The 24,066-nt window shown below is 45.2% G+C and overlaps 1 protein-coding gene across 9 annotated transcripts in view; it reads right to left on the bottom strand.

Annotated features, from left to right (window-relative positions):
- Positions 1–24,066, bottom strand: part of TLK2 (tousled like kinase 2) — a 56,623-nt gene that overhangs the window by 29,428 nt on the left and 3,129 nt on the right. For 2 of the 9 annotated variants that reach the window (XM_066336826.1, XM_066336833.1), the window contains exons 2-5: positions 11,516–11,604; positions 9,687–9,752; positions 2,855–2,926; positions 458–527 (exon numbers count right to left, since the gene is read on the bottom strand). In XM_066336826.1, coding sequence (XP_066192923.1) covers positions 458–527; positions 2,855–2,926; positions 9,687–9,752; positions 11,516–11,604 — 297 coding nt within the window. Of the gene's footprint in view, positions 1–457; positions 528–2,854; positions 2,927–9,686; positions 9,753–11,515; positions 11,605–11,998; positions 13,119–13,428; positions 13,902–24,066 lie in introns of those variants that run through there. The other 7 variants (XM_066336830.1, XM_066336835.1, XM_066336827.1 and 4 more) reach the window with 6 other exon arrangements.

Raw genomic sequence — 24,066 nt, 5'->3', positions numbered from 1 at the left:
ACTTGGACTGAACATGCCAGGTTTTCCACAGCACCCAGGACAGCACTGCCTGCTTGGGCACAGCTTGTTCCTGATTTGTCATGGCGACAACTTGCTCTAACAAGGCAGGCACACATCTTGGAAAGCAAGGAAGAGAGCACAGGCTGTATTCTGAAGTCTGGCTGCTGTATATGTAGTGACACAGGACCAAAACACCACTTCGGAGCAGCATACAAAGCCTCTGGGCAGCCTGTCCCATAAAACTGCAGGAGTTTGTGTGAATAAGCCAAGTATTTTCCTGCCAATAAGGACAAGAAGGCTCCCAGAAGAGAATACACCATCATGGAGTAGTTTATAACAAACTGCCTGACACACCCTTGGGAAGAGCCATTAGTTTCCTAGGACACTGCCTGTGGCACATTGTGCCTGAGTTACCAAGCATGCGGCAGTCCTGTGGCAGGATCAGAGCGTGGATTACCTTGACTGGTCTCGTAGGCTTCTGCTTTCCTCTTCCTATTCCGCTGGTCATTCTGCTTTTTCTCAGGAGTCTGTTAAACAATACTTCAAAATTAACGTTACAGCAGTTACTCCAAGATTTAAAGAAAACGCCCAAACACAATGATCTTTTCCATACCCCCAGTGGCCGTTTCATTTCTCTAGTGCATTTGTTTCTATTGTTGTTACAACTGCTCTCAAAGAGTTGTTTTCATAGACATGCTGCAGGAGGGAGAGAATGTGGTTAACAAGAAGGCAAATTTATTTTTCTATTTCAGCGGCTGCAAGCCAGCTTCTACTGTCCAGTGACCTCACAGGGTTAGCAGAGCAAGCTCAAACATTTATAAAAGTCTATGTAAACCCATTCAAGGTGATCACTGTACTGGTACAAGGGGAATAATGATGAGAGGTTTAACTACTGACATCCGAATCTGCAGTCCAATCACAGTCTCTTAAGACAATTCACTTTGCCTGCAGGTAATGCTTCTTTTCAAAGTCCACTGCAGATGGCTACAAGAACTATCCCAGGACAGCAGCCAGGACAAAGCTGTTACAGATGCAGCAATTCACCTACACCTCTGATTGCTCCTCACCTGCTCTCATTAAGGTCAAAGGTGAGCTGCATGTGTCATTTCTGTGTGCACCCAGAGACCTGATGGGCAGCTGATCAGTGGATTTCTACACAATCAATTTATTTATGCACAGGAACAACATAGAGCACAGTTGACAGGCCTGAGGGCTCCAGAAGTGTCATGCCTTTTTGTCTGTAGAAGGCTAACAAGACTTAACATGTGAGAATGGAGAAGACCCTGGCATGGTGCCTTCCCCATCACCAGGGTCACATCCGTGGCCAAACCTGCCAAAGCCATTGGGAAACACTGATGGAAGCAGCTCACTGAGGTTGCTGGAGAGATGTCTTGTCATTCCCACTACCACTGTCATTTTAAAAACATATCTTATCCCAGACTGCCCCAAATAATTCCCAAGCTGTATGTTCTCCAATCACTGCAGCCACCACTGAACTACAGCCTGAGGGCAGGGAAAAAAAACACACTGCGCAAAACACAGCTCTGGGGGAGTGAAAGCCGTGGCCAGAGAGCCTGTGTAAATCTAAGTTTCATGCTCTTTAGAAACTCAGATCTCAAGTACCCTCTTTAAAGATCTCTACCAAAAGACTTATACGTACTAAGCTCAGGAATCAATCTCCCTTCTTTGGCAGGATAAAAAGGATAAAGTTTAATCTAAACCTGGCTGTGTCCTCAGTGGGTGCTGGACATTGACAGCCCCACGTTACCAGCTGGTGTTGTTTTAGTAAGAGGATGGAGGGGATGTTAAGACAAAGGTGGTTATTGTGTCTGCAAGGTACTTTTTCAGAATGAGGGGACTGAAAACTACCTAGAGACTTGCTGCTCCAGCCCCTGTATGTGTAAAAGTCAGTGACATTGCCTCCTCAGTGTGTAGTGAAGAGCAGCTCCTAAACAGCCTTGGCGTGACTGCAACACCACAAGCTTGGTGTTTAAGTTGTTTTTTCCATTCAAGTGCTTGCATAACAAAGATGACATACAACATTATCTGCTACAAGACTGCAAAAGTAAGGAATGGGAATTTGAGTACATCAGCTTGGCAAATTTATCTCTCTTCACAAAAGTTCATTTAAAAAAAAAACCATTAGAAGAATGAATACTCAGATTTTCACTTTTAACTATGCTTACTTTATGGAGTTTAAGATACTGCATTCTCAAAAGCCCCTCATATCAGTACTACCATATAATAGAGGGAAATACGATCCAAAACTTACCTGGTAACTGTGGGGGAAGTTCGGAAGAAATGTATTACAAACGCACTTAAGTCTGAGATTTTGGTTTATTAACATAAAATTTTAGACTAAAAATCCAACTACAATTCATTTTGCTGCTTTAATGACCATTTTGAAATAGTTAATCCTAAAGAAGTGAGACTAACCGGGGGCACAGCACTGATTTTCACCCTCTCATATTTCCACAGAGCAACCCACAAATGCTCCACTTTGTACAGACTTAGGCAAACTCACATATTGATAGATTTGGTAGACTTTTCCATTAATGCTATCTGGCTTTTTATGTGTATCCACAAATGTATTCCAATGAACTGAAAAAGTTTCCCAAGCTGAGCTTTACAAATGCTGTGCTTGGGATTGGGTAAAACCTGTCTGGAATGGTGGGAAGCTTCAAGGCAGAGCTTCACAGAGAGGTCAGAAGTCTGCAGGATCAAGCTAAATACTTCCCTGGTCCTTTTCACTCTCCAAACTAAGACGACTGACTCTCACACAACTTATTCCATGCTTTGCCATCGATCACATTCACCCTTAACCCTACTACCCCGAGTAGTTGTGCCTGCTTACCTCCAATTCTTTATCACTCAGAGAGCCCACGCTGCACAAGCTCTGGTTGGAAGACTCGCTATTTAATGGACCCTAGTGAAAAGCAAGCAAAGACTGTTAGAAACAACTTCCCTACAAGGTAGATCCATCCTAACAAACACTCAGTCTCTGGGCTAACTATGGTTACAGCAGCACTATGGGTCAAACTCCCAGACACAGCACGGGGCACTAACAGGCTTCAGAAACCATTTGCAGCAGCACAGCTGGACTGTTCAACCATTTTTTCTCAGGATAATGATCCAGTTTTTAGAATATTTCTGCATCAGTTCATATCCTAGCTTGTCTATTGACCCACATCCACCAAACAGCCAAGGTGGTATTTATAGAAGCCTAAGGCTTGAGGAAGAAAACCTGATTTGTTGAGTAGCAGGAGCGCCAAGATCAGCTCACCACGCAAGCATCTACTTGACCCTGAACTAAGCATTCAGATGCATCTTTATCTGGCAAGCCAGCTATTACTGTTACCAGATGCTGGCTTTACCACTGATTTAAATGTGTCATTTTATGCTTTTTTAAACACTAAGAAAGTGAACAAGTGAAACTTGTGTACACAGCAATACAAACACAGTACAACTGGTACCCATAATACAGCCTTTCCCACTTGGGTATTTTATGGACCCATGTGTGATCTGCCTGCAGAGCAGCTGCTCCCATCAGGCCAAAGCAAAAACTCAAGAGGCCAGAATAGATTTATTAAAATTGCAACCAGCTACCTCAAGAGTCTGCTGCATCTTTGCAGGCTCTGCTGGATACACAGCTGAATTTTTACATATCCAAGTAGTTTGAAAATTATTTAAGATCTCTAATAAAACTGGTTTTAAAAGGAAAAAGTGAATCATGCAAAGTCATTGTATTTTATCCTGACAAAAAAGTATCCTCCTACAGATCTAACTTAAGAAATGAAGACAAATTTGACAAAGATGTAAAAACAAGATTCACTATTAATGATGGAACATATAAACAGGAAGAATGACACGATAAAACCAGTTCTCCATTAATAACTTGTGAGCATCTTTTCCCTAAGGTGCATTCTATTTTAGCATCTTTAACTTTGCAGTAACCACTTCCCACCAATCACTCTTTCCTCAAAGCAAAGCCACTTCTCATTATACACTTGAGCAGAAGACTCAAGTGGTTGAGTGGGAGACAAGGCTTAATACCACAGAGAAACGCCACAGTAATTAATTTTTGAACAAACCAGTTCTCCCTGCCCTGTTTAAGGAACAAACACCACTATCAAACTGTGACATAACCTAGCTATTACTAACCCAAATTCCCAAGCAGGCATGTGCTGAAAGTAAAAGTTTACCTTCTGTGTTCACTGTGAGTGTTAAATATCAAATTTGTTTCTCCTAAAATGACATGCTGAATTTCTTAAACAAAAAAACCCAAACAAACAAACAAAACCCAAACCAAACCAAACAACCCAAAACAAAACAACAACAACAAAAAAACCAAAACCACAAAACCAAAAAAATCCCCAACAAAAACAAACAAAAAGCCTCCCCCTCCAAAAAAACAAACAAAAAAGAAAACCCAAGGCCTGAATAGCTCAAGAAGCTAAACATTTAGGATTCCCTTAAGAAAAAATTGCAGGTCTACATTCTTTAAGCATACCATTATCCCTTCAAGGAATCACAGAAATAGCTCAGGACCAGAAAAATGTTTCACTTCATCTCTTCAGCAATAGTTTCTTTTAAGCAAAGCAACAAACTTCTCACTACCCTATGTGATGGCTCAAAAATGTTACAGGTACAACTCTTGGTTATTCCAGGAACTTACTCCTGGGCCAACAGGACTTAATGGAAGTGCCAGCACTAACCGTAGCTACATCCACGTGAAAGTCTCACTGCTAAAAATGTTGTAAAATTTTATGGCAAGTGGCAATAGAAAGTGAATCCTTTCACCCATGAAAAAAACCTGTTTATAAACTGCACAAATGCTGCCCTCCAAAATCTTTCCATTCTCTCAGGAACTCCAACCTCAACAGCACATTCAAGGCACCAATCAACCACCAGGAGAGAACTTTGTGAGATACAGAGCATTTGCTGCTGGGGTTCTGACATGATAAAGATGAAAGTGAAAGTTGTTTCCACATTTGCTTAAATCTTGCTGCCTCCATTTTGCAGATGGGTAGCAAATGACAGGAGCAGCTGTTCCAAAATGCCACATTTGAACTTTCCATGAACATTATGACTGAAGGGAAATGCTAGTGGCTTACACAGGACAATTCTTCTGCAAGACCCTTGTATTCTGGGATCACCTGGAGAATTAACTGATGGGGCCCCTTATAGCTAGAAATGATACTAACATTTTTTGCAGAAATACAAGTTTATCTTATCCAGTACAAGAAATCCATGCAGTTTGTACCCAAATGTAAAGTTCTGGGATGCAAGCATCTGGAAAAATGCCTAATACAAAATTCCACAATGTTTTTCTTACTTCCAGTATTACAAGTACCTGTACTGACTATCCTGAATGAAAAATTTTTAGCTCTACTAGGTGAAATCAAAACCATTTCTTGCATCAATAAAAGAGGATTCTTGAACAACAACAACAAAAAACCCCACCTTTTGTTAAAATTTTAAATCTTCCTCTAGAACCTACACTGATTATGTGGTAAAATTCAACACAGTACAATAGTAGACAGGATGAGATGGAACCAACTTGTTCACTATGAAACTGGCATAGAACAGTTTGTCATTGTCTACAGATATCCAGCAATTTCACTGTCACATGTATTGGTTTGTGGACAAATATGTAATTAATTATTTGTAGACATGTTTTGACCCATGCGATGGATCAAATGCGTGACTTTTCCTTTCCCCTGCTTACATTTGAGATGACCTTTCATTGACAGTTTTCCTACTCTAAAGGATTAGATCTTTACAGACAAGAGCTGAACTTGGCAAAGTTGGCAAAAAAGTCTTGTTTTGAGGGATTCTGGCTACAGAAACTCAAATTGTTCACTAGACCGTGCTGTACTCAAAGCAACAAAGATGCAATACCTAGGATGTTTCAGGAATGTGACCTTGTGCTCTTGCACAAGGTTGCACCTCTTCTCATGTAGTGATTCAAGAGAAAGGAAAATTTTCCTGATTATCCAGATAACACGAGGCTATGTGTAAAATTAGGTATCAACTGCTTATAGCAGTAAGTTTAGGCATGGATGTGAGAAACCATACATCTGAGCTTCTCCCCTCAGCTAACAGTCAGTGAGTATGTGTATTAAAAAAAGCTTCAAAATTATATTTTATCATTCCTGACTGTTTATATTTAACTCATGCACTGACTTGGGATAAATGTTCAGTACTTAATTTAGCATACCATTCTTAAGTGGACATGACACAAAAGGAATTAAAGGAATGAACGTGAATTTTGGGAAAAAAAACTGAAGTAAGCAAAGAACATTAACATGAATATATTGCCAGGGAAGTAGCAGTGGGGAATAATAAACATACAATAGTTTACACTGGAAGGGCTTAAGAATTTTATTCCAGAAGTTATCTGACTTTTCTAGCACAAACCTCTTTGGGATAATACTGCTCTTCTCTGCTCTCACTTCCAGCCATCCACTGTGCCATTGTGCCCTGTCAAGGCAATTAGTGATGCGGCTAAGCAAAAATTCAAAATACGAGGGTCATCTGAAACAAGCTAATAGTTCCTATAGTGTTTACCCAAATTACAAGCACAAGAACAACACACACTTCCTCCTCCACAAGGAATTTCTCTCCAAGATAAGCTGGCATGCTTTTTTCCCTTGTGATTCACCTATCAAATGCTGCTTCGAAGTCTGTGACATACCTATGCACAATAAAGCCTCCATATTGAGATTTGGATGCAACAGCAGCAGGTACTCTGAAGACTCCTACTCAAGAGGCAAGAATTTAAAATCTGGCCACTCACAGGAGCTGGTTAGTCATTTCTTCCTTTGCCAGAGCCCCTGGAAAGCCCACAGTGAGGCATCAATAGGTGAGACTTCAAAAGAAACAACTTCTCTGGCTAATAGCTCCCACCAGATCATCTAGAACAACACCAAGCTGACTCAGCCCCCTTTACCATCTCCTGCCTCCCATGACTCCTGCAGTTCCACAGCCTCCCCAAGTTCCCAGAAACGATCCATCACTCCACAACTCAGGCTGGGTACTCTCCATTTTGTGCTCTCCAATTCCTCGTACTGAAAGGGAGCTCTAGGAATTCCAGCTGCCTAGCCAGAGTCTCCCAGGCACTGCAAAATTCTCTTGCTGTCTAAATGAAGGCGACATGTAGATAGATATGCTTCATTACCTCAAGCCAGGAAAACCCAAGTTCCTCTGAATTCTGTAGCAGATCAAGAGATTTCAAATACAAAGAGTCAATCCCTAGTTCCACTACAGGTTAGTGCTGACTCCACACAGGTTTATACTGAAGTGAAACTGTCAAATGGTTTTACAGTTACTCTGGTCCAGTGCTACTGTGTCAGGTTTAATTAACATATTCTTTTCTTATTTCAAGCATCACCTAAGTATAAGAATTACAACCTGCTTCTTAACTGGACTTTTAGAAAAGCTCAGTATTACTGCTGATAACAAAATCCCTGAATTACTCAGGTCCTTTTGCCAAAAGAAGTTAATCTACTCTCAGATGTTCACAGGTAACCCTCATTCTATCAGACGGGCAAGTAGATTTCCAGCAGGATTTGCTTGGCTTCCATTACGCCTCAAGAGTTATCTCTGGTTGGAAATATGGTATTTTTTTTTTACTGATGGCAAACTGGACAGAAAGGTCACGTGACTCGTCCTAACCCTCAGTTCAGGAGCAGAAATAGGACTGAGATCTGACAACTATTTCTGGGCTGTAGCAGCCAGACAACACATTTGAAGTAATGTTGCACACAGAAACATCCAAACAATTTTCAAGTATCTGGCATAAAGTCCTGGCACATTCGGCAGCAGCTGGTAAATTCAATTCTAAGTTTTAAAACTTATTAACTGGTTCTTCTCATGGCCTGTACTTGTAGATATGTTTTGACCCATGTGATGGATCAAATGTGTGACTTTCCCTTTCTGTTTTGTACTGTTGGGGACCACCAGTGTGCAGCACCACTTCTCTCCAAGGAGGACATGATTATTTTCAAACACGAATTCTCAACGTGGTAGATTTGCTGCTAAAACTGTGGCTAAGTACATCACAGAACTGGAGTTGCTGAAGTGATCAAGACTTTAAGTTACAGAGAGTAAGTAAAAACCAAACTAATACAGGCAAATACTGTTCTTTATGAACAATTTTTTGGCAGCCTATATTCTGCATCATTACCTCAAAGCAGGAGGAAAGGGAGCACTAGCTGCCACCAAGACCAACACTCTTTCAATTCTGGCATAGTCAGATCAATCTACAAGATTCCTACTGCCCAGCTACTCTCCCTAGAAGTACTTCAGCCATTTTAGTTTTAATTATAAAAGCAGCACACAGAGCTTGGTTCAGAGATCTTTTGAAAACCAAACTTGTAGAAGATACATGTGCTGCTGTGACGATCCACCCTGGTTAAGCCTGAGACAGGCTGTGTACAAATATAGATTCACCCATCACAACTACTTGTTCAAATTCTTATCCAGGAAAAGTCTGTGAAAAATACATAAATCCTTCCAGTTAACCCACCTGATATCTTAAAGGCAGCTCAAATAGGAAAAAGGGAGGTAGAAGATGAGAACAGACTAAATTAAACAATATTACCCAAATATCTAAAGGAACAATTCACATTTTTTTTTCTCCTGGGCCTCCTGAGCCACAGATGATGTCTAGTCAGGATACCTAATGGGAATGCACTTAGGTTTTCCCAGTAAGTAAATATAAACAGGAGCCAAATAAGCAGGAACAGCCTGTGTCAGAGTGTCATGTGTTAATTCAGGAACTTGCTCTGGGAATTTGGGGAAGAATGGCACTTTACCATATGGCAAGGATAGACATCTAAAGCATCACCAGCTTTTTGAAGCTATCTAGTGACATGGGTGAAGCACGGGAGTTTAACAGTTGCCTAGAAACATGCCTTGCTCATAAATTTGATTCAATGAATTAACTCCAAGCTTCTAGTGAAATATATTCTTCAGCTACTAAGTAAGAAACTTCATCCCAGAGTTGCAACAGAATTTTGAGGCTTTTAGGGCTGCAAATGACCTTGGCCATTGGGTTGTGCCTTCAGCTACCAAAGGAGATGACAATCACATAGCTGTTTCCAAAACAGTTTAGGATTTCTGTCCTCTACTGTTGTTACAGGAAAGCTCTTCCAGAATCCCATGACTCTGATGGCTAGAAGCCTTTTTCTCATTTCTAGCCTGAAAACTTATTCTGGGTCAGCTTGCTGTCATTCATATCTCAAAACACCTATAGCTGTTATTTAATAATACAGAGGAACTGTGGGCTTGAAGCTGAAGTTGCATTAAGGTATAAATGACTACTTTTGTTTTATAGAGGTCCAAAATACATGCTGTGTTTCTACACATTAAAGAAAGAAGCCATGCACTGCAAGAGATACCCAGTGGGAGGAGAAGGCCGGGAGCTCAGTACAATTGCCTGCTGCCTTCACCCAGTCATATCTGAGCATCTGAGATGACATTTCTTCCTTTTATGCAATAAACAGCACCAGATACCTTACATCCCAGGAGGATGGGCCAGGCCCTGTCCCACTGGATGGCACTCACTCACTCCACAGTTCTTTCCTCAAACATTTCATTGGAGCCAGGTAAAAATCTTAGCTGAATCACACAAAACTGTATCACAGCTTTCCCAATACATTCCCTTTAAGACAGTGACCTACCAATGCCAGTGCGGAGCATGACGGACGGAGGCTTGGGGGGGTAGGGAGGGAATTTGAAGCACCAACCTGGGAGGGAATGTAGTAGCTGAAATTAATATTGCAACCAAGATTTGCTGCAACATAGTAGAGTCATGCTAATTTATATCAGTGGTTGGCTGAACTATTGCAAATTAGAAAGAATGCAAGTAAATAAATAAATATATTGTTTGCAATAAGTGTAATGCACTTTAACAGTTTACTGACTAGTACAAGGTAAAACTGTATAACAACAGGTATAAAATAAAACTCCGTAACAGAAGAGCTTTGTTTGAAGTGAGGACTCCAACAAATGAGACTTTTTTCCTTGGACTGCTTTAGAAATGAATTTTCAATATCCACCCCTACAGAAAAGGACATGCACTTTCTTCTCCAAACATATTGCAAACATAATTAAGATTTACTTTCCTGTATCATTCAAAGGTTATTCCTTTAAAAGGAAGAGTTGCTAACATTCTTAGCAAACACTGAGTACACTGGCACTGCTTTAACGCTATACCAATGTATATGCTTTTAGCTATTCTAGTAAGATGTTTGGGTTATCTGTACTGGTACAGCTAAAGATTCTAAAGTGACAATATGGGGCAAAAGAGGCAAGAAACAAGTGATAAAGTACAGGAAAAGTTGTAATGTTGTATGAAACAAGATTACAGTACAGAAAATGCCATCGAGTTTTATGCAAGAAAAAGATGTTAATATGTTAAAAGTCAAGCGTAGGGGAAAAGATAAAAAAAATCCCCACACTCTTACTTCAGCAACTGAAATTGTTACCTCTTAACTTCTAGTGTTAATCTTCCTTACAACACTTACAGCTGAACATTTGGCTTCCTCATGCTCTCTTCCCAGGCTAAACTTTGCCTGAGAAGCAGAGCAGAAAGAAAAGTGAGAACACAAACAAAACTCTTTCAAGTTCTGAATCACTTTGTGTTTTTCTGAGAAATGCAGCATCTACAATGTTTTTTCTCAAAATAATTTTAAGTGGCTTCAGAAAATCATCTAACCATGTGCTGCTTCACCATCTACCTTGATGTTGCCCAAAACTCAGTATCTCCCTCAAAAATTAACTCATTACCCCTGATCTAGTTTAAAACGAGTTGTCATCACTTCATTGTTCAGAAAGATAGACCCTAACAGTAGCAACACCCAGAGAACTCACAGCTTAATGCCAGGACACCAAGCAACCAAACAATGTTGTTACTCAGGTGCCTTGCTTTAGATAGCGCCTGACCAAGTGGAAGCTGTACATGAGGATGAATATGGGATTTTTATTGGCAGGGTGTGGATGAGACACAGGAGAACTGCCCTGCAAACACTTTCTGTGTGTTCCATGCGATGGGGTAGACCATTTTAGTTCTTGCATCCCAAAGAAAAGAACTCAATGTTTCAGTCTGGTTGTATTGTATCCAACACACAATACTTGAAACTGTATCCCACCAGCAGCCAAGTTCAGCTTTTAAAAGGTATTCTTGGAGAAAGAGCCAGACAGATGAGATTCCCACTTCTACAAAGTTGTCATGGAGTTTTTTGGGTGTACAAGCTGTCTTAAGATGGAACAATTCCTAAGAACTTAATTAGAGCCCAAAATCTTCTGTATATTATAACATCTGCTCACAGAGATCCCATTTTCCTTCCTCTTGAACATACTTCACACAGATTAGAGGTCAAAACATAACAAGTGATACAGAATTTGTTTGCAAAGCAAAATTATCCATGTAGAAATCTAAAAACCCAACCAAAGTGCAAGGCAGGATGGCTAAGCAGTCGTACCTGTCACCACAGGTACTCACACTCACCTTGGAAACCCCAACCCCGGTGAACCTGGCCTCCAGGAGCTCCTGCCTGCGTGGGTCCAGGCTATGCAATTCTTCCATCATTTCTGCTGCTATGGAAGAATAACACTCAGATTATGCAATGCAAGGAAAGGAGAGAGACATTTAATATTCCGTGCCACTGGCAAGACTTAAAAGTGCCTGTTCTGCAGCACAACCGCATAGAGAGCATTTTCTCGCAAGAGAAATGCAAGATTACCATGTAGTAACAACATAACTCTGCCACCATATTACAGTATTCAAACCATAACCCTGATGGAGTTTCCTCTCCTCTCCTCTGTTGTACGAGCCATTTCAAGATCTCTAAATCCAAGAAACCAAATGTCACATTCTCCCACTGGATGCTTTATTAAAAGGAAAACATGGGACGACAGTGTTATGACTAAAAGCTTCAGAGCTTTTCATCTGCGCTGCATGACTAGCAGAAAAAAAAGCAACATTCTTTACCCCATAATTTATTTTTGGCCAATCCTGGAAATACTCGATCTCCATGAACTCCAGATTTCACTGATAACAGGTTTGCTTCTTCCAAGCACAGAGTGGGATTATAAGAAAAAAATAACGCATGATTAAACCTTTTAATTTACAAGGTAAAGCATCAGATACTTCTAAAATAACAGCAGCTTCTACATCCTGGATGTACCTGGGGTATCTCTTGGCAATCCAACACCACGGATGCCTTATTTGAAGGGTTAAAACCTTCCTAGCATAACTGTGTAAACAGGTTAAAAATCAGGAAATACATAATTCAAATCCTGAACTGAGAAAAAATGGGACAAAATTCACTGTTCATTATAACTGTAAATCACATCTTCCCAACTGCACCAATCAAGCTCATTTCCAGAAATGTCTGTTCCAGTTTCATTTTCTGGACTAAGGTAGAAAAAAAAAAAAAGGCCAGAAACAGAAGAGAAAGATTTGCTGTGTAAAGAGCATATGCGATGAAGAAAGTTCTTGAAGGGCAGCAAGTGCCCTCTAGAACAGGCAGTGCACAATTGTTCCTTTTATGAACTGTCCATTTTGTCCCTGTCGCTTCCTCCAAATGCTGTAGCTCCAAGTCACAGGGGCAAAGTAAAATCCATCCGGGGCATTCTCAACTGCTCTAACAAATCATTTCCAAGCCTCAAAAACTAATGGTATCCTAAACGTGGTTTAAATAACCGTATTTCTGCCACGGGCTCTAAAAGCCCAACAAAGCTCTCAGCCCGGTTTTCAAAACAGGAAATCTGAGCAGCGAGGAAAATGACAGACAAGTCGCAAATGCCAAGATGTTCAAGTGCGCCCAGGGCTCTAGCCCATCATGGGGTGACCATCCGCAGGGAATCGCATCCCCAAACAGGGATGCTCCTCTGGGAAAGAGGCTGACACAAATTCCCCCCGCCGGGGGCTGCCCCGGTACCCGTTGCACCCCTCCAGGCAGGGCTGGCATTCCCTCCTGTCCTCCCGAGAGGGGATTTCCAGCACCCCACTCCTACCCACTCGGGAAGCAGAGGCACTAGCCGCCGACCGAGCAGCCTTGCCTCGCTGCCAGTTGCTGCACCGCCTCGGCCTCTTCCTCCTCCCCTCCAGCACGCCTCAACCCTCAGCCCGAACCTCTGCAGGCCGTGCCCACCCTCCACCACCCCCGCGCTACCCCCAGCTCTCACTCTCGTCTGCCAGGCCGGGCCGGGCCGCGGGGCCTGCGCAGCTCCGTGCCCGGCGAGGGGCCCAGGCCGCGCTGCCGCCGCCCTGGGGCTCAGGCCGCGGCCCTCTCGCCGTGACCCGACCCGGGGTACCAGCCCCCGCCACCGCCTCCCCCGTGGCCTCCCTCACCCACTCCTCGGGCCGGGCGGGGACGAGGCGAGAGGTGTCCCCGCGCTGCCCCCGGGGGGTCTCACCTGGCGCTGCCGCTCCTCCCGCCGCCGCCCGGCCCAGCGTTCCCCGGGCGCCGCGCTGATCCCGCCGCCGCCGGGAGCAGGAGCAGCAGGAGGAGGAGGAGGGAGGGAGGGAACCTGCTGCTGCTGCGGCGGCGGCGGCGGCACGGGCGGGAAGAGGAGGCCGGGGGCGGCTCTGCGGCCTCCGCCGCGGACACCCGGGCTGAGAAGGGCGGAGGGGAAGGGTGGTGGGCGGTGTGGAGGGAGGGCTCCGGGCTGGGGGTAGGCCGCAGATCCCCGGCCTCGCGTGAGGGGCCTGGCCAGGCCGGAGCGCGCACGGACCAGCGGCGGCAGGACAAAGGCCTCGCGGGAGGACCCGGCGGCCAGGTGGAGCAGGCGGGGCCGGGGATGCACGGGGCCGACGGGCGCGGCGGGGCCGGGACAGGTGCGGCCCCTCGTCCCTCCCGCCCCGCTGCGCTAGGCCCGGCCCGGCCGATGGGGGCACACGCGCTGGGGAAACCGCGCCGCGTCTCGCGAGACTTGCGCGGCGGGAGGGGGAGGGGGGCGAAGGGGGCGTGGTTTGAAGTGGGGTGGGGCCTAAGGGGGGGAGGGAGGGGCAGGGGGCGGCAGGTGGGGGGGGTCAGTGAGGCCTGGGGGTCAGGACAGGTCGGAGAGGGCGGGAGGAATGGCGGGGTCACACAGGGCTGGGGGGTCAGCAGGGGGTCAAAGTCCTATGAGATGGGGGGGGCTTGCCTGTCATTATTACCTGGGGGTCACGGCAGGTCTGAGGGGGCAAGGGGCATGGCAGGTGTCACACAGGTTTGGGGGAGTAGCAAGCGCTCACGATGGACCATGGGGTCATGGGGTTTGGAGGGGCTGAGGGAGCAGCAGGCTCAAAGGCAGGTCACATCTAGTTTCAGGATGGGGACAGGTCTGGAAAGCACTGGGGAGTCACACACGTGGGGAAGAAGCAGAGGGTCAGAGTCCCGTGGGGTCGGGGGTGGTGGGAGTGGTAAGGTACAAGGCGGGGTCAGAAGGGCCTGGGGGCCAGGGCAAGTGTGGGGATGCAGGAGCTATGGAGGGTGGTCACAACAGGGCTGGGAGGCAACAGAAGATCAAGTTGGACTATGGGGTCGTGGAGGAATGAGGTGAAAGGGGGCGGGGGCTGAATTCAGCGTTGAGTGAGGTCAGGGCTGAGGGTCAGCCAGGTCGGGGCACGGGGTGATCACAGGTGGCGAGACAGCAAGGGTCAGGGTCCTAGGGGGCCCAGAGGGTGCTGGGGGGTGACAGGCACAAGAAGGGGATCAGAGCCAACCAGGGCATGGGGGCAGGACAGGCCTAGGGAGATGTCACCACCAGGGGAACAGAGTGATGTACCCCCTGCCCCAGGATGCCACAGGGAGGGTGTGCAGGTATAACATCCATGAACCCCCCTAGTTCTTCACCTCCTCTCTAGTCTCCATCTTACACACCCATGAGCAATTGCACACCCTCATTCCCCTGAAGGAAGGTGCAAGGGCACCTCAACACCCCCAAGTGACCCCTACTGTATCCCTGCCCCTGGGGAACACCACCTGGAATGGACCAGGTCCCTGGTTCAGGGCTGATCCCAACATGTGTGAGATATCATGTGGGAGACACGACCCAGGTGCCTCAGCAGCCCCCATGCCACACAGTCCACTGTTGCCTTTCCAAGGCCAAGCTGCCACCACAGCTGGGAAAACAGCCCCCAAAATTAATAAAGATTGGGCTTGTCCTGGCTGGAATGGAGCAATTCCATTTGGCTCATTGCAGGTGGTGGGGGCAGGACCCAAAGGACTGCGAGTGTTGCACCAACTTGCTCCAAGGCTGAATCAGCTTTTAGAAAAGCAAACAAGCAGGAGAGGGTTGTTGGGAAAGGAAGTGGCCAGGCCTGTCCAAGGGGAGGCAGGCACAGATTAGCAATGGGAGCAGAGGTTCCTGGAGCTCAATAAAGGATTCGCCAGGGCTGGGTATGTCGAGGGACATCTGTCACCTCCCCTTCACTGTGCAACATCGAGCAATTTATGACCGAACTGGAACTGACTAGTTTGGCAAAAGGGATGTGGAAAGGAGCTGGTGGAACATCATGGAAAAACTGCTCCTGCAAGGCAACAGGGGAAGTTGTGTTATTTTAAAATTGCTAGTATATCATACTTTCTTAAGTCGGTGCAGCAAATGGCTCTGGGAGTGCTGCCTGCTTGTGCAAGCTGCTTCTCCTGTACTTTAATCTGTTTCTTTTTCAGTACAAGAGCCACTCCAGCTCCTGCTCTGCAAGTCATTTTCAGCATAATCAGTGGTAGGAATCTGTAAAATAAATAATTAATTAAATAGTGTTTTGTGTCTGTGTTGGGTTGTGGGTTTTTTTAAAAGAAAAAAATCCTCGAGTAAATATTCCATCAGCTAGTAGTTAATTAAAGCCATTTAGGGAATGTTAATTAGGACCACTTGCAGTGAACATTGTTCAAGGAAGTTTAAATTTCATTTGTGCATTTCAGTTTGATTTTGGGTGGAGAGAAGTTGTGGGAGCTGTTACACCCAATAAAGGGACTGACTTACTGAACCTCCCAGCTCTTCTGGACTCCAACTGCCCTTAGAAACACTAACTTCAAAGGGAGCAGTTCACCCCCTCAGTGTGCTAAGGCAGGAATTGGACACCAGTAACACGCAATCTACAGTACTGTCCCCCACCTTCGTGCCTTAGGGGTGATGGAGGTCACATAGGTCTAATTTTTTGGAGAGTGCTTGATGGAGCACTTCCTTCTCCATGCATTTCCAGGGACTGCATTGCCAAGTATCACAATGCCATCAGTATTTCCATGTAGGCCACCAGAAGAAACTTTTGCATTCACAGAATGGTTTAGGTTGGAAGAGACCTCAAAGCTCATCCTGCCCCACCCTCTACCATGGGCAGGGACATCTTCCACCAGACCAGGCAGCTCTAAGCCCCATCCAACCTGGTGCTGGACACTTTCAGGGATGGGGCAGCCTCCGTCATTTCCTGATGGTCATTTGCTCACTGTCATTTTCACTGAAATCACAGATCAATGCCCCTCTTCTCCTTCCCTCCAGCAGGACCAAACCAAATTCCCTAGGAGAGCCTCCTGGAGAATCCACTGCAGCCAGAAATATTTTCCTGGATGCACTGCTGAGTTCCAGGCCTGACAGAGGGAGGACCCATGGCCACAGCTCTGGGCTCTGCTGGGTCAGGCTGGAACAGGAGGTAGTGACATCTGATAAGGAACAGATAAACTGAGGTTGCACCATCCTCCTCCTGTGACTCCCCCTCTCCTGCTCTGCATTCCTCTGAAATAACTGGGGTTTCTCTTCTCACTTTCAAATTCAGGACTGGGACACATCCCCTTTAGCACATTCTGGAAAGGCAGCCCTTTTGTTTTGCAGTCCAAGGGCTCTGCTAGGTCAGCTTTGCTCCTGGATGTCCAGCAGCTCATCCTCTGCCGTACTCATATCCTTCCCAACGCTCCTCTGCTGCACACTCAACTATGGTCCTCTCCACCTTCATCTTCCAAAATTCAGCTCAGAGCAGCACTTGCAGCTGAAGTTTCTTTTCCAAGATGCCAAAACTGCACCTCACACCAGACATGGCAGCTTTGTGGCACAGAGAAGGAAGGAATCAACAAGTTGTAACAGTATTTCGACCTGTAAGCAGTAATTTCAGAGCAGCTTTTAATAACCCCTCTTGCTGTCAGCAGAGTACAGGTAAGTACAAGGGGATTTCGACAAGTTTGTCAAGTAACAGTAGGAAGGAAGTTACTGGATAAATTTCCCAGTGATCAGTGATCTCAGAACTTTTTCCTCCTACACTCCAACAGGACACAGCTCTGAATGGGGATGCCCTGCACAGTCCAGACTGGTACAACACTTTCAACTGTGCTGTGCCAGCACATCTGAGATTGGGCTCCGTGGAACAGCAAAGGTCTCTCAGGTAAAAATTTAATTATCAGTGCTGCTACATCACACTTGGACTAATTTTTATGACTTCTTCTCTGCTGGGAGCTGATCCCCCACGTTTGGACTCAGCAGAGATTTGGTGGACTGGTTTTTTTTGTCGTTGTTTTTTCTTTTTTTCTTGGTTTTGTTTTTGGTTTTTTTTGTTTTGCTTTGTTGTTTGTTTTTGGTTTTTTTCAAATAAGAAAAGCCACCTTGTTGGAATCTGTCTCTGGTCAGAAAAGGTCAGTTTGTTTCTGTTCTTAGACGGAAAGGTTTGCTCTTCAAAAGTGGCTGGAATATGTATATAATTCATCATTTCGTACAGGAAGTTTTTTGAATCAATTAAAAATCCTGTCAACTTCTAAGACACTACTTCTAAAAGCTTATAAAGCCTCAAAATTAAAACAGTGTAAGGTTAAAAATCAAGATTCTGTTGACCTCAATTTGATTTTCCCCACTGTGTTACAGTTAGGGATCAATTTCTGTGTTTCATATTCTGGCCCAGGAAGAGAAGAGATTATTTGGACCTTGAAGAATTCTCATACAGGAAAACTCCTCCTTCGAGCCCACACCTTAGTGATGCATGAAACTATTCTGTTTTCCCTTCTTTTCATTAATTTTTTAAGAGCCCCTGAGCTCTGGTCCTTTCAGAGGAGCTGGTTATGAGCAACAAAGTATGTACATGGCTGACCAAACATTATCTCATCCATGAGGACAAGCCAGCTCTCCTCCACCATCAGCTCTGCCAGATCACTCCTGTGCACATCCTGCTCACCAGGTCTGCCATCAACCATGTGTCTGATTACGTTGCTGTGGTAGATCCTCTTCTTGTCTCAGCCTCCTTGGATGTCAGTAATATCCTTAGTACACAGTACTTGTATCATGTTTTGAAGAACGACTCAGTTGCCACAGCCATTTTCTTTGTCACTGGATTCGACCAGAGCTTGGAGCTCCTCTCCACAGGCACAGCATGCTCAGCAAAACAGCAGCAAGCACTGCCTTCCCACCATAGCCTCTCTGCTAGTCCACAGGTTAGATTAGACCAAGACTGGGGAAGATTTTATAGAGATTTTAACAAAGCACATAAGAAGTTCCTTCTGCCTTCAATTTTGAAAAGATGAAATGTCAGAAGTCAAGATTCACATTTTGAATGTGTTTTTGGTGACTTTTCTTTGTCTCTGCTTTCCAGGCTTGTGGAATACACTAAATGCATTTTCCCAAGCATTTCTGTACTGTCACAAGGTCTGGAAATCTACTGATATAAGGTACACAAAAGAAGAGCTGAGATTCTTCAGTGGTACTGGGACACAGGCAGCTGGGGACTAGAAAAAAAACAACAAATAGCCTGAACCTTTAGAACATAAAAGCTGGCATGAGTGATCTCAAACCCAAACGTTTTATAGCACTGGGGGGAAAAAACCCAACCAAAACCCACAGGAGCACAACACTCAACAGGCTTTTTAAGATTTTAGCACCAGGGCATAATGTCTCCAGGCATCACATCCTGAAGATGCTGATCCTGGTCTGCACACCAGATTCTGTTAGACCTAATGAGGCATGAATTGCCAGTGAAGATTTTTCAAGGTTTGGGGCATTCAGAACACATCACCCTTGTGCGGATCCTTGTCTATTCAAGGTAGGGCTTCTGCCACACTAGGAACACTAAAAGTGTCTTTCCTCATTTTCCTTAGGGAGAAAACTGGTATTTGAGCGCCTCAAAGATAACATGCCACTGCCTGACTCCTTCCTGAGGCCATTCCAAGAGTCTCCACCCTCCCACACAATGGAGTTTATCTCTGAGGTTGTTCCTGCCCCTCCCTCTGTCTACACCTTCAGGTATCCCATTAGGGAGGCTTTGATATCCAAACCCAATAGGAAAGCATCCAGGTCACTCAGCCTGCACAGAAGCAGCAAGCCATGAACAGCCTCAAAGCCCTGATCCAGGGCATCCAAGATGTGTCCTGCTGCTGGAGGAGGAAGGCAGCTGTGTGCAGGCACCTGGAATCGTGCAGCCACCTGGAACTGTGCAGCCATCATGGCCCAGGCGAGGGGAAACAAACCTCACAGGTAAGAAAGGAACACCTCTGAGATCGCAAAGCACACAGTACTGGAAACAACCGCTGGCTCTGCAACCACCTGAAACAATGCGATTCTCCAGAGTGTGCTGACAAGTCCTTCCCGTCCTTGCTCACTCTCGTATTCTCAGAATACAGGAGGACTTTATTCTCAACCTGGTTTGCCCACTGCTTCTCTTTCTCCTGCATAAAATGGCCATAACTGTGGGAAGAGATGGGATGGAGTTGAGCTGCAGGCTGTGGCACACCCCTGCAGGACACCGGAGCACAAAGAAGCACGTGGCCACACAGAGAGGCTTGTCTCTGCCTGACCTTGGGGGCAGGAGGTGCCACCAGGCAGTGCCCTGTAGAGAGGAGCCTGCCCGAAGCTGAACAGTGCAGGTGAACAGTGCATATCATCCCATAGAAGGACATTAAGAAAGCATATTGCTCATGTGGTGATGTATGACAGGTTGCTTAATGAGAATTACCATGTAAGGAAATACTGTGCCTTGAAACAGTGTATAAAACCAGCTCCTTTCTTTGAATAAACAATTCAGATTCCCTGCTGGTCTGAGTCCTTGCCTCATTTGTTACACATAATAACACTCTACCTTACAGGGCTTTGGAAAGCCTTAATTAGATAAACTACTCTGAGATTTGTGTAAGAGGAAAATTAAATCAACATCTTATTGTAAAGCCAGAGTTACTGCACACACTTTTTTCCTAAGTATATTCAACCCCTTTGTGAATGTCTGCAAATACATTCCAATGTTCCCAACGAGGCTCATCTCTGTAGGGAAGAAGTCACTTGCAGTTGTGGAAAACCCAGATTTAGTTTTTTGTGTAACTTCCATTGATCTCTTCACATCCACCACTGGCACCATGAACATGGAAAAAGCCATGTGGCTGTGTAATTACAGACTGAGGTGGCTCTCCAGGTGAGGGGGATATGCAGCATCCCTTGAGCCTGGTCCCAGGGATGAAGGAGGAATCTGAGGAGAGATCAGGCAATTTAATTGCCAAATGAGGAAAGCCACATCCAGTGACCTCAGGGAAGAGTGACACCTCTCTCCTTACACCGGAGCAGATCCCCTCGTGTTCCACACACAGCAAGTGTGAGCCTGGCCCACTGTGACCAGGGACTGCCAACAGCAGCTTCTCACTTCACAAGAGCTGAAAGTAAGTTTCATATTCCAAAGATATAGCAATCCTCCAGAACTCCCTAACTTTCACAAATTCCAAGAGCTACAATGGTCCTTTGGACAGCAAGACAACCTGAATACAGCAGTCAAATTCCACCCCAAAATCAAGCCGCTGTTCCCATGCTATGCTGGTGCTTGCAGTAAGGTCTTTTTGGGGTTAACACCAGAGAGCACAGTTTAGAACAGCAGGGTCCAAACTTCCCTAGGATTTTCTTCTTTCCTGGAAACAGCCAACAGGTTGCTAGCAGGTGCTGACATGTAAGACTTGTCAGTGAATTTTGGCATCATTGCTTTCCAACCACTGCCATTTCCTGCTCATCCCACTGCAGGTCAGAGACCAAGAACAAAAGCCTTCACTGGCATGACAACTGCCATGCCATACAATCCCTGGGCAGGAGGAAAAAGCAGAGGCCCACATGACTCAAATTCCCTTGCCTTTCCCTGCCTGTGTTCCAGCCAAGTGTCCAGGCCTGGCTCATGCTCTGCTGGCTCATGCTGTACCCTATTTATTTCAGATTAGCACTAAGGCCTGCCTACAAAGGTAATTTCCTGCAGTGTGTCCCACTTTCTAAGCAACACAAGCTCCCATTCAGCCAGGCTGTTATACACAGGAACTTACTGCCTTCAGTGAGAGCTAAAAGCATGAACTCCAGAGCTTTGCTGGTTAAGCACAGAGCTGACAACTCTTTTTCCTCCAGAGCACCTCACTTTGCAGGAGGGTCCTCCAAAAAATTTCTCTAATCCTCGTTTTTCTGGCAATTTCTATCTTGCCCTGAAACACATTTAAAATCAGAACTTCTGTTGAAGTCAGTGTCTAGTGCAATGCTACACACAAGGATGTGTGCCAGGCACCCCTGTCAAGGAAGAGGAACAGTTACAATAGCAAAATGATCCTGATTGTGTCATCCTCCCTCATGGACTTAATTTTCCTCAATATGGCAACAAACCAAAAATGGTGGCACTTCTCTGATTGACAAATCAGATCCTGCTGACTGATCAGAACAAAGACTGCATGACTCAGTTTCCCTTCATCTGTGTTTAGAGATGAATGGATGGTCCCCAAATCCTGTAGTAACTTGATTCCTGCAGCCCCATCCTCAATTCTAGGCAGTAAAACCTGTGCATCTTTTAGCAGTGCTCCAGAAAAATAATTAAGTTCAGTTTGGATCTGGAATTCTGGTAGAGAATCCAGTGGGGACAAGCCAGGGCTCATCCCAACACAAATGACAGCAAGAAGCTCTTCCAGCATTTGTTAAAATGCAGTGCCAAAAGCTGCTGGTGTGTGTACAGGGAGGTTCCCTGTGCTCACGCTTCTCTCCTATTGAAAACAATCAGGTCTCATTTATCCCAGAGCTCTAGAACGCGCTGCAGATTATGAATGGTGGTGGCATACCTGAAGAAGGCAGAGCAGAATCATTTGGGAGAGAAGGTAATTGTGTCTGATCTCACATGCCCCTGGTAAAAAGAATTTGATGATCACTGTTGTAACAATCTAAATCACTATGGATGACTGCTGTTCTCACTTTGTTGTGCGGTCAGGAAGTTCCTGTGAAAGCTCAAATTTCCAGTGGAATTTACAATTTACTTAATTTTGAAGTGACAGCATCAGAAATACTCCCCAGCCCCTTGCTCACATCACCTCTCCTGTTCCCTCCTGCCTCCCAATTCACAGCCTTTCTGTGAAACCACAATGTTCTGAGAAGAATGATATACCTGGGGAGGCAAAAGCTTCTTTGCCCTCTATTGGAGCCCTCAGCACCATGGCTGGATCAAAGTCCATTCTGAAGGACTAGCTCAAAGTCTAAGTCACAGGCTTGATGGCATTATCCCTGCATGAAAGGATTATGTGAGAGGTCATAATAGGTGATGATAAAGTTCCCTTCCAGCCAAAATATTTTATGAACCTCCAAGGAAATCCACCATCTTCTGGCAAGAGCCAGGACCAGATTTTCCAAAGTGTAACAATGCCTGGCTCCAAGATCCCTGGGGCAGCACATTTGAAGAACTATGAAATAATCTCTTCTGCTTGGGAGGTTCATCAGGCCATGCTGGCATTGCCTGTAAGCCACAGACCACAAGAATTGGAATGCTGGGGACCAAGCCAGAGCAAAACCACCACCCAACAAGGCTTTAGACTTAATGTTACTCTGCTAAGAAGGAAGAGGGGGAAAAAAACCCCAAAACAATAATGGCACTTAACCTGTCTTTTCAGCATGGTGAAAGTCAATTTGGAGATTTCCTTTGGACATGCTGGGAAGCTTGAACAACCCGGCCTGCTCAGCAGGCTCAAGCTGAGAATGGCAGGAACTGCTGCAAGTCAGGACCAAGGTACCTGAGCAGAGCTGTGTGGGAGTCAAGGCCTGGACTAGCAGGAGAGCAGCAGTTTCTGAGAAAACGAGCTGGCAGGGGTTAGTTAAGGAAGCTCAAACAGTATCTGCCTGTAGGAGGCCTGGCTCAATTCAACGCCATTAACTTGTTGCTTTCTTAACACCATCAAGAGGACAGGAAACAAAAGCACGTCTGTCCAGCATGGACCCTGCTGAGTGACTGCTTAAATACTCCAGCAGAACTAAGAGCATTAAGAGAGGCAAAGAGCCACTCCAATGGCTCCAGGCTCATAGGGCTACAAGGTTTTGCTTGAAGCCCAAGTCAAAGCCAGGCATCTGGGATATAGCCTTGGAAACAGAAATAAGCCTTCGTTTTCTCTCATCCAGGAGCTTGAATTTAAAGGGGAGTCCATCAACTTAACATAAATCATATTTATAATTCAAAACACATTTCCCTGCACTGCTTACAAGCCTTTGTATGATTTATAAGGCATGTTTCAAATTACTTTAATTCCCATTAATTATGCTGATTGTGTACCCCAATAATTTTTCTTTCAGGGCAATAAAGCTATCCTGGGAGGAGGTCTTCCTTCAGGGACCAAGAGAGAAAGGATCCCAGGGAACTGCCTGAGGCCCCAGTTACACAAAGGATGTTTGTCACTGAGGTGGTTACACGAGTTATGTTTGGTCCAATGCTCACAGGGCGCTTGCTAAGCCTGACTCTGTGCCTGGATAAGCAGCTTGCTCACCTGCTGCCAGAGGACTTGAGCTGTGTTTTGCCTAGACCTTGCCTGAGACCTCAGCCTTGCTGGGGAACCAAACTTTGTAGGTTTAGCATGAAAACACAGCAGTGACTGCAGAGCTTCTGGGGTGGGTCAGGCTTGTGCTCAGCAGAAGACAAATGTGCTTCAGAAGAGACATGCTTTATCTCCTCCCGTTTCATTTGTAGATACTGGAAAGGTTCTTGGCTCTTTAGAAAATACACTACAAACTGAACAAGAGTTCTCTTTCCAGTTATTTGATTTCCATTCCACTCCCCCACCTAAATAATTTGATTCAACATTATTTAAAAGAAATATATACCAAAAAGGAAAGGTGCATTTCCAC

This window comes from Sylvia atricapilla, chromosome 27 (assembly GCF_009819655.1).
Source record: "Sylvia atricapilla isolate bSylAtr1 chromosome 27, bSylAtr1.pri, whole genome shotgun sequence".
Lineage (NCBI taxonomy): Eukaryota > Metazoa > Chordata > Aves > Passeriformes > Sylviidae > Sylvia > Sylvia atricapilla.
This window is presented reverse-complemented; position numbering and strand designations above follow the sequence as displayed.